Source organism: Humulus lupulus, chromosome 2, assembly GCF_963169125.1.
Source record: "Humulus lupulus chromosome 2, drHumLupu1.1, whole genome shotgun sequence".
In the NCBI taxonomy this organism is placed as follows: Eukaryota; Viridiplantae; Streptophyta; class Magnoliopsida; order Rosales; family Cannabaceae; genus Humulus; species Humulus lupulus.
In genome coordinates, this window is record NC_084794.1 from 193,791,660 (window position 1) to 193,802,005 (window position 10,346).

General features: G+C 44.5%; 1 protein-coding gene across 1 annotated transcript; it reads right to left on the minus strand.

Moving 5' to 3' along the window:
- Positions 1–701: 701 nt before the first annotated feature.
- On the minus strand, positions 702–2,314 carry LOC133815043 (uncharacterized). Its single transcript, XM_062247931.1, has 3 exons — positions 1,996–2,314; positions 1,276–1,736; positions 702–1,115 (listed from the first exon to the last, which is right to left on the minus strand). Exons 1-3 carry the CDS (start codon positions 2,312–2,314, stop codon positions 702–704), a joined length of 1,194 nt encoding a protein of 397 aa, XP_062103915.1.
- Positions 2,315–10,346: the final 8,032 nt, after the last annotated feature.

Here is a 10,346-nt window from a genome sequence, read left to right on the forward strand (position 1 = left end):
AAAATGAATTCTTTTACACCGCGAGCAGTGACTTCTCAGATGTAATTGTTTAATAAAAAGAGAAAAGCTGCCCGTGCATCAATAAAAATTAAAACATAAAATTATTTTTACATCATGACCCATAGGTCATGTAATTCAAAAATAAAAAGATAAAATTATGAAGTAGCCGGGGGGTTTTGTGGCGATTTCTGCTACTGCTGATTGACTACATCTTCAGCCTCTTCTCGGGCGCCCTCGATACCGGTCGCTAAAGAAATCTCTGGAGACCTTGGAATTGTTTCTTCTTCCAGATGAGCAACACACCTAGCTAGCTCCGCCTCCTTGATATGGCCCAGAAGATAGGAGAAATTAGCATTGGGGTTGTTTTTCTAGAATAAGTAAAAACACTCGAACGCCGCCCCTTCGTAGTCTTCAAGATTGCGGGCATTCTCTTCCTCCAGTGCAATGAATTCTTTGCGGCTTATCTCCAGCTCAGCCTGAAGCTTGTGGGCTTCCCAGTAATTTATGAGTGAAGTCTCCTTGTACTGCTCCTTAGATGTTGTGACCTTGGAAATACTCGCCTCCTTCTTTTTCAGCTCTTCTTCAAGAGAAGCAATTTTGGCCTCAGTCACTTGCAGCACCTCGAGGTGCTTTGCCTCAGCTAGCTCCGCCTCCTTGATATGGCCCGGAAGATAGGAGAAATTAGCATTGGGGTTGTTTTTCTAGAATAAGTAAAAACACTCGAACGCCGCCCCTTCGTAGTCTTCAAGATTGCGGGCATTCTCTTCCTCCAGTGCAATGAATTCTTTGCGGCTTATCTCCAGCTCAGCCTGAAGCTTGTGGGCTTCCCGGTAATTTATGAGTGAAGTCTCCTTGTACTGCTCCTTAGATGTTGTGACCTTGGAAATACTCGCCTCCTTCTTTTTCAGCTCTTCTTCAAGAGAAGCAATTTTGGCCTCAGTCACTTGCAGCACCTCGAGGTGCTTTGCCTCAGCTTCCTTAAGGGCCTTGGTATGCTTCTCCTCGACTTCCTTAAGAGCTCCAGAATGCTTCACCTCAATTACCTTCAGCTGCTCGGCATGAGTAACTTTAGTCACCTTGAGTTGCTTGGTATATCGAGCCTTAGCAGCACTAAGCTGATCGCTAAGTCTCTTTTAAAATTAAGCAGTCAGCGTCCTCGAGCATCGCCAGCCAGAAGTCATGGTAAGAACCCCCTGCGATCAGAAAGAGATAAAGTTGTTAGTAGGAGCGAATTGGCAAGAAAATTCAGAAAGTACAATAAAGAAAGCAACTTACAGCAAGCACTTCGTTCAGTGCGCGGTGGAACACTTGGTCAACCGCCATAGAGCCAGTCTCCTGAATCGCCTCTCGGCTGTGACAGTGCTTTGTTATTATGGATAGCTTATCTTTGGCTGAATCGAGCACCACGCACGTAAGGTCATCTCCTGAGGCTTCTTCTCGGCGTCCAGCCGATTGCTGGATGATGGACATTGGAGGTTTAAGGTCGGCTGGAGATGAAGGAGGAGTCTGTCTGACCGAAGATGGGGGATCAGGGTTTACTGGAGGTGGAGGAGTTGCCTCTCTAGCAAGAGCTGGTGGAGGAGTTGTCTCCTTTGTGGGAGTAGACGCGGGAGGGTCATCTGTTCGAGATTTCTTCGCGGGGGGATTGCTGCAGCCCTCCCCAGACTGGCGCTTATGGGACTTTCTCTTGCTCACTGATTTGGCATATAAGTCAAAAGCATGCTCGGCAGGCATGTCTGCAAAGAAGAAACAAACGAACAGTCAGGCAATATAATAAAAGGAACTTGCTAAGTTTAGGAAACAAGGGTAGAGAAATTAAAAGTATAATACCCGAGCTATAATTACTGGTCGCTACACTATTTACTTTACTAGTGCTACACTCACTCTCTGGCCTGAAGAAGTTTGAATTTAAAGCAAGTGGGTATTTAAAGTTGTCATCCCCATCAAAAAGGTGACAGTGAATAGGTAGACTATCTAAAAGCGAAAAATCAGTACCACTTTCATCCGACGACTCAAGAATAGGCTCTGAGGCCTTCTTCTCGCCCTTCCCTGGAGGGGTCGGTGCAGCAGCAGGTCGCGGTCCGTCGGTTGGTTCATTGATGGTCACCCCTATTGCCCTCCTCGGTGGAGGTTGTGACACATCTTGTTGTTGCTTGGGGACTTCAGTGCCGATGGCACTCACCGCGGTAGATTCCCTCACATCCTGGTGAGGTGCCAGAAGGCAAAATAGCCTCAGATTGGCCTCGGTGACCAGCTGTTTGACACTTTTCTCTATGTCAGTCATGCTGGGCAAGAGGGCTGATCGGACTTCCATGTCTGAAGTAGGGGCTGGTCACAGCCATGGGCCTGAAATACACTAAATCTCTAAGGGAAATGTAGAAAGAATCAAAGGAAAATAATAAACGACCAAGGGTGCAAAGATATTACCTCCTTGTGTGAAGGCCAGGTTGTTCGCGACCATATCGGTAGTCAGAAAGTACTCCAGATGGTACTTCCCCACGTTGGATATGAAAGTAGTATCACTCAAGAAAGTGTGTGTCGTTTCCTGGTGGCAGAAATGGATGAACCCCGTGTTTTCTTGGTTGGGATTGGATTTTAGGTCGAACATGTAGTTGACCTCATGTGGCATGGGGACCGACCACTTCTTATGACTATAAATGATATAGAGTGCAGAGAGCATTCTACATCCATTTGGGGTTATTTGAAAAGGAGCAACCCCAAAATAATTGGCCACTCCTTGGAAAAAAGGATGGAGAGGCAGGATCGCTCCTGCCTCGATGTGATACCTCGACCATGCGCTGTATGTGCCTCCAGGCAGATTCGCCCATTGGTCTCTGGTGGGTTGGACTATGGTCACCCCAGAGAGCCCGTACTTCTTGATATAATTGGCGATCATCCTAATCGTTACTCAACTAGGGGGCGATGCACCATTCAACATCTGGTAGAATGACGTTTCTGAGTTGGGCTTGAGCTTGGATTCCTGGCTCGGGAGTGCTCTTAGCTCTACTGATGGTCAAGGGAATTTTCGCATGAGGGGCAAGCTGGTGTTCATAAGGTTTTGATGGTTTCTTTTTCTGGGTAGTGGATTTTACTCTACCCATGGCTAAAGGGTTTGAATGAGGTCTATTAGGTGGAATTCGAGAAAAAGGGATGTCCGGAATAAGTAATGACGGCTGTTCTTCATCCATGAGCAGTTGAGCGAGCAAGTCGTCATCAATTGGCCTCTCACCTCCCCACGGATCTTGCATGAAAATCTGCGAACAAAGAGGGGAGATGAGAACTTGGAGCCTAAGAGCTTGTGTTGAAAGTGGGAATAACGTTGCTCGCGTATAAAAGTTAAGCTTTTATACGACCAGCAGCATTCTAGCAAAACACTAAGTTTCTTACGAGCAGTTTGAGAAATGTATTAAAAGGCGGAAGTAAAAAGTTTTTCGGAGAAAACTTTTTCAACTCCGAGAGGGCGGGAAAAACCCAGTTTTTCAACTAGCTTAAAAATCGAATTTTTACTTCGATTTTACGCCCTAAATCTACAATCTCGACTACCAAACTGAATCCTAACTCCTATGAAACATTATTTCACTACCCTATCAAGCATCGATCAATATGCCCATTTACCCCAAGACAGTTTCTGTCAAGAACAGTTAAGAACTCAGATATGAAAAAAATAAAAAACGATTTTGCATGGCAACTCAAACGATTGAAAGGTTCGTAAAACTTACTTGGATGAAAGGTAGAGTATGAACACGAAATCTTTGAGCGTCTGAACGGAAGTTCCTTAGTCAGCAGCAGGAGCTTCTGGGATTTTCTTGGCTCTAATGGTCGAAATTCTTCAGAGTTCTTGAAGAAGAGAAGGCAAGTGAAAAGTAAAAAGTGAAAATGTGATTTTGGGGTATTATTTATAGTGATTGTGACACCATAAAAGAGGTAATCATGAAATTAATTTTTTCAAAGTATGGGGAAGTGTAATAGCCGTCAGACAAGTTTTTGGGATACTGAAAAGACTTGATTGGACATGATTGGTTACTTTTTTCGAGAAGGCATGGGCGGCTCTGACATATTTGGTGAGGTAAGCGAAGAGTCAGTTTCCTAAGTTACTTTATGCTGGTCACAGTAAAGTAAACTTGGGAGGCAAATGTTTACCTAAAAACGGTTGCTGATGATGTGGAAAGGATTTCTCACACGTGGTAGACACGTGGCAGAGTCTAAATAAGGCGGTGTTGTTCGATTATCGACGAGATACTTCGTCAGGCCTGACTATTAGATACGACCAGGTTGGTCGTATGATTTGATTTATTTCCTTCTAAGACTGTAATCTTGTAATAACTACGTTGATTATTTCCTCTTTATTGCCTTGATACACGGATATTAAGGATAATTAAGGCCCATCGGCCTATGTAACCCCCTTTTGAGCCTATAAATATGCATGAAATAGTTCAAGGAGGGGACTTTTGACCTTTGAATCTTTTTCTAGAAGATTGAGAGAGAGAGAGCATATAGTGCGATTATCTATCGTCTTGTTGTAATTCTTCCAAGGTTTGTGAAACTCAAGAACCCTAGTTCTTTGATCACGACATTGGAATTCAATATTAATAATAGCACTAAGTGGACGTAGGTCATTACCATTCATTGGGGTCGAACCACTATAAATCATCTGTGTTTATTCTTTATCATTAGATTAAACTCTTAATTATCATCTCATTTCCTGTCGTATGTTTGACTCTGTGTCGTTGGCCAAATCGAAGGTCAACACAATGGAAGGATAGCCCCAGGATTCCAGTGTCGGGGGCTCCATGCTTGCCAGCCCTCCGGAGGGCGATCTGGCTGCTCATTAGGCCTCCTGCAATCAATGGTATCTGGAATAACATGGCTAGAGATCATTCACTCTAGCTAAGCCTCGCTCATGAAAGATGGGGTATAGGAAAAATTACCCTCAACTGATGAGGGTGGTATATCGCGAGTCTGCCTAGCGACCACGATAGAATCTCTCCTAAATGATGATCCTGACTCAACTATAGTAGGGTGAACTTCACCTTGCCTCGGGCGAGCCTAATCCTGTTGAGGCTGTCGAGGAGCCATAATAATGCGGGTGGCCAAAGGTCCGCTATCTGAAAAGGGTACTTGAAATAAGCAACATTCAAAGAGTCAGTACCAGTAACCTCAACGATAGTCTGTATGACAGGCATGCTCTTTGCTAGTGAAAAGCACGACAACCCACAAAAGAAAATTCACAAAAATATGCAAAGTACCTCGCCTATCATCCCCGGAAGTGGAAAGGAGTCCCGGGGCCTCGGTAGCTCAACCTAGGGACAACGCCTTTAGATGGAAGAAACACCTTTTTCTAGTAAAGCGCAAATGCCAAAGCCTGCGATGGCGTGCACATCACCACATGGGGAAGTGATGAAATAAGTAGCTAAGTCCAAAAGGCCTAGCAAGACGAATAGTCACCAACACCGGAGAGAGTGTCCCTGAGCCACAAGGCCTTCACCAAGGTCGTCGGGTGCGCCCCTCACCAATTGCAAGGCATGCGTGTGTGCACAGGCGACCATGACGGTCGCCTTTCACGCCCCACATGGGCTCCCCATGTCGAGCACCCATCGCCAAGCGTGCGCACTATCCACACGTTCGATCACTTCACCATTGGCCTCCTCACTATGCGCCCCTTGCTGAGCACCCCTCACTCTCGGTACCTCCCTTGAGTGTCGATTGCCACCTCGCGCGTCGTTGACAACCTTGAAATAGGCAGCCATGGCCGAATTGGAAGACCCAAATCGTCCCAATGGCCAATCTAGGTGACCCATGATGAAATTGCACCAAGATCTATCGTAAATCTACCTAGCCCAATCAATTTCTACCACTAAATTCATGGGTCAAGCTAGAAATAGAGAGATCATTCAAGAGCACAAGCATTCAACAAGAGTTAAGTAGATTTCTCATAACGTGCGAAATTGATGGACAAGGAAGCTTATCAAGACAAAGAAGACGCTTGTGGAAGGTAACCCAATGGTGGAGAGGAACCTAAGGGGGCGACTAGCTTGTGGCAAGGAGGAGGACAACAAAATGTGTGAGAGAGTCCTCAATGAAATGGACAAATTACCAACTTTATAGGCTCCTTTGGCTAGTGTTTGATCTCAATGCCCAGACAACCAAGTTGTTCCATGTGAAGGAGGAAGAAAAGGAGAAGGTGGTCTTACTTATCTTTAACCAAAGAATGAAATGAGTAAGGGTGCAAGGCCCCCCATCGCCACCTTATAAAAAGGGAATGTCTACTTGGCTCCCTACCACCACCAGTGGATGGACTCCTCAGGCGAGACCCACTCGCATGTGACAGGAAAGGACTCAATGTTCAAAATGGCTACTAAAAATGGAAAATCTATGAATGGCACCAATGAGGAGGAAACACATGCCCCCCACCCTCGCAGCACTCGCCCGAGCCCCGATGCCAGTCACCGCTTGACACCTCGCCAATAGCGCCCGCACTCATCTATGGTAAAAGGAGCGTCAGTCCACATGGGTACAGGCTAAGCAGTCGTCCCATGACTAGTCACAAGCGTCAAGGCACACATCAACAACCAAATTTCACATAGTAATGGTTTTACGAGTCTACAATGATCAAATATCCATTTCTTATAAATACGAGAGAGTCATTGTAACGTGCCAAATTTGTTATTACGACTGAGTGCCTTAGTTACTGTGCCAGGAGGGCCTAATCGTATTTATATGTAGAAATTAATTAAATAAATGTGTGATAATGCAGTATAAATGATTCATGCGGTAATGTGACTAGATATGCATGTTTATGTGTATTAAATATGCATATGGGCCCATTTCTGTATATTGGGGCATGACTGCAATTTTGGCCCGATGAGGGCATAAATGTAATTATGTATGTGTTACGAGTAAGACCCCAGTGTGATTGGGATGTATTTGAGATGTGTGGTCCGAGGCGATCCTAGTGAGCAGATTAGCGGAATAGTCACAACGTAATTAAATGCCCGGCTCGGTTGAGCCTAGGGGTATTTGGGGAATTTAGTGTGTATTCGGCATTTATTGGGTAATGGGTAGTTAATTGGTGATAAATTGGGTACATCAATATTAATTTGGAATTTATAGGACTACTCGAGGATTAGCGGGAAATGTGGCAAATAATGAGTTTGCCCTTGGTGGTGTTAAAGGGCTAAGATAATTTTTGGTCATTCCCTAGGCTTAGGATAGACTTGGGGGACCTAAGAAAACCACCAAAATCTAAAAAGCAATGTCATAGTTCTCTCTCTCTCTATCGTTTCTCTCTCCTCTTCTTGGTGCTTTGGAAGATTTTGAAGTTCTAGAGGAATTTGCCAAGAAATTCAAGAATTGAAGCTAGATTACTTGAGTATCAGTTCAGGACCAGAATCATGATCAAGGTAAGGTTTATAACCTGTTTTGCTGGGGGATTTTCTAATTAGTTTGAGCTTTGGCTGAGTTTTAAAGTTAGTTTTGGTTTTTAAGTTGGGTTAGGGATTTGATTTGGCTTTTAGGTTGTTTGTGCTATTTAGGATGTGTTATTGAGGTTCCTAGACTCAATTCTCACTTTAATATATGTTTATATTGAATTCTGGTGAGTTTAGCTTAGGGAAAACGCACAAGAAGTGCTGGAAAATCTAGGTTTGCAGGGTCGTGCCGCGACTTTATTTTTAAGCGCCGCGGCCCGCATAAACCCAAAGGCCTAAGGGGGTTCGCTGAACCGCTTTAGCGTCGTGGTGTTGGGTAGGGTGCACCGCGGCTCAAATAGTGATTATTGGCCAATTAAAGGTCAACTATACACTAACTTTTGAGTGTAAATATGTTTTAAAATAATATTTTGGGATCCCAATGTAACACTTTTGTGATTTAAATGAATGTCCAAACTTTTATACCAAATTCTTAACGAAATGGATCTTTACTTTAATTAATCACACTTTTGGTCTAATACCTCGATTATCGAGTTAATTGCACGTTTTAAAATCACATGGTAACGACTCTAGGGTAGTAGGGCGTTACAACTTGGTATCAGAGCGAGCCAAGGTTTATGGTTTTTTGAGATTGATCGAACATGTACGCTCATTGCCAGAGACAAGCTCGACTCAGGGTTGGTTGATATCAAGTGAAATATTTGTCTAATTGCTTATCTGAATTGCCTTATCTGTTTGTTAATATAGAGAGCATGAACAGTATAGACTAGTGTCTTGGTATGCTTATTATATGTAGCTATTGTGTTGTTTGGCCTTGTTTGAGGAGTAGTTTCAGATATGATCATCATGCCTGATAGGTTAAGTCATTGACTGCAGATATATTCAGGAGCTATGTATCTAAGGCAGTCAATTGTACCAGGCATTGTTAATATCAGGGTTGTGGATGACAGTCGAGGCCAGATCCCTCCAGCTGCCCCCTGGGATTGGCAGCAGATGTTTGCTGACATGAAAGCAAGATTGCAAAAGAAAGAGGAAGAGATTAGGTGGTTGAGACAGTGGGTTCCATCAGGGAATGCTGCTCCGTATGTTTTGACAACAATGGCACCAGTTTCAGTTCAACTTGAGGGTGGGAATAGATGGGAATTACTGTATGAAAGATTCTAGGAGCATTATCCTCCTATTTTTGAGGGAGGCTTGGATCCGTTCAGAGCTGAATAGTGGATGGGCATGATTAGGTCCATCCTTGACTATATGGGAGTGTTAGGCTATGATAGAGTAGCTTGTGCCACGTGCATGCTGCGAGAGGATGCCTGAACGTGGTGGGAAGTGGTATCCTAGACCCGAAATGTTTTTATGATGGTGTTGACGCGGTTCTTCGCCAACAGGTAATTAAGAAGATAAGAGAAAAGGATTAGTGCTTATGTTGAACTGAAATAGATGAATGATCTTGGAAATGGAATGGTGACAAAAAATACGTTTTTTAGGTGGTTCAAAGGTTAAAATCCTTCTACTCCACCAGTCAATATTATTGCTATATCCTGGGTATTCTTTTATAGGGTATTTTTTACATAATAGAATCCAACCCTTTGCAACTCCCAGGGTCTCCATATTTATAGGAGAAGGCACCTGGGAGTTGGTAAGAAGGTCATCCCGTGACCTTCTTACCTAACATGTCAACTCTGTGACATTCATGATTAATTCCTAAACCTAACACATAAGTGTGGTCTAATCAATAGGTGAGGGAATAATGGGCCGCACGGCCCAACCCAGTCGTGGGTGTCTGAATATTCACGTTCATGCTGTGTGTCCGAGAAGTCAGGGATATATCAGACACGTGATGTTTGATATATGCACATTTACCTTGCGTGGTTGACTTTATAAAGGGTCACAGCCTCTAACTCTAGATCGTACCACGAGCTGGATCTTCCCTCGACCTGTGGCCTTCAGAGTCCAAACTCAGTCTATTCTTGGCGAACCCTTAGGCTACCTCGAGCTGAGGAGGTAGGGCCTTCCTATGGCAGCTCCAGTCTTGGGCATGTCCACGTGGTAGTCATGATTAGGCCGTATCTCAGCTCGTTAATCAGCCCGTGGGAAAATCAGGGCGTACAGATGGGTTGAGAGGAATTTAGACAATTGTTCAGTGAGAGGTACTACTGTGACGTTGTTCGAATTGTGAAGACCAATGAGTTTATGAATTTGGTTCAAGGTAGTAAGACAGTGACAGAGTATGTTAACGAATTTGATGGGTTGGCCAAATTCGCTTTTTATTTGGTACCAATGGATGTGGCCCGGAAGGAATGATTCATTCAAGGACTGAACCCTAGGGTAGCCCAGAGAGTTAGGATCGCTCCAGTCCAAGAGATTTCTACCTACGCTCAGGTAGTAGTTAGGACCCTTGTTATAGAGGACGCAAGAGGTGAGATATGGAGCAAGAGTGTCGTAGGGCAGGAAGCTCAGACAATGGTGTGACAGTCAGAATCCCGTGATCCGTAAGGAGAAAGATCGGGTAAGCTGTGCAATCCCACACCGCCTGGGGAAGGTCGAGTGTAATGATTCCAAGACTATGTAGGTATGGGACTACACAGTTGAAGAGGGCTTAAATGGATTGATAGGTACTACCTATATCAGGAAGGTGCATCTTCTTTTCGGTAGCCCATCACTTGAGAACTCCATGGTTAAGCGTGCTTGTCCTGGAGTAATCTAGGGATGGGTGACCTCCTGGGAAGTTTTCCCAGGAAGTGTGCGAGTGAGGACAAAGCACACTAGAAAGACTTGTCTTGGTTTGTAGGGCCAGTCGTCATTCCAGAAAGCAGCCATAGTGATGTGGGGCGTCACATAATGGTATCAGAGCCTTGACCCAGCCGGAAGTGTGGCCGACGGGGACGTCGGGCCCGTAAGGGGGGGTGATTGTGACAGTCA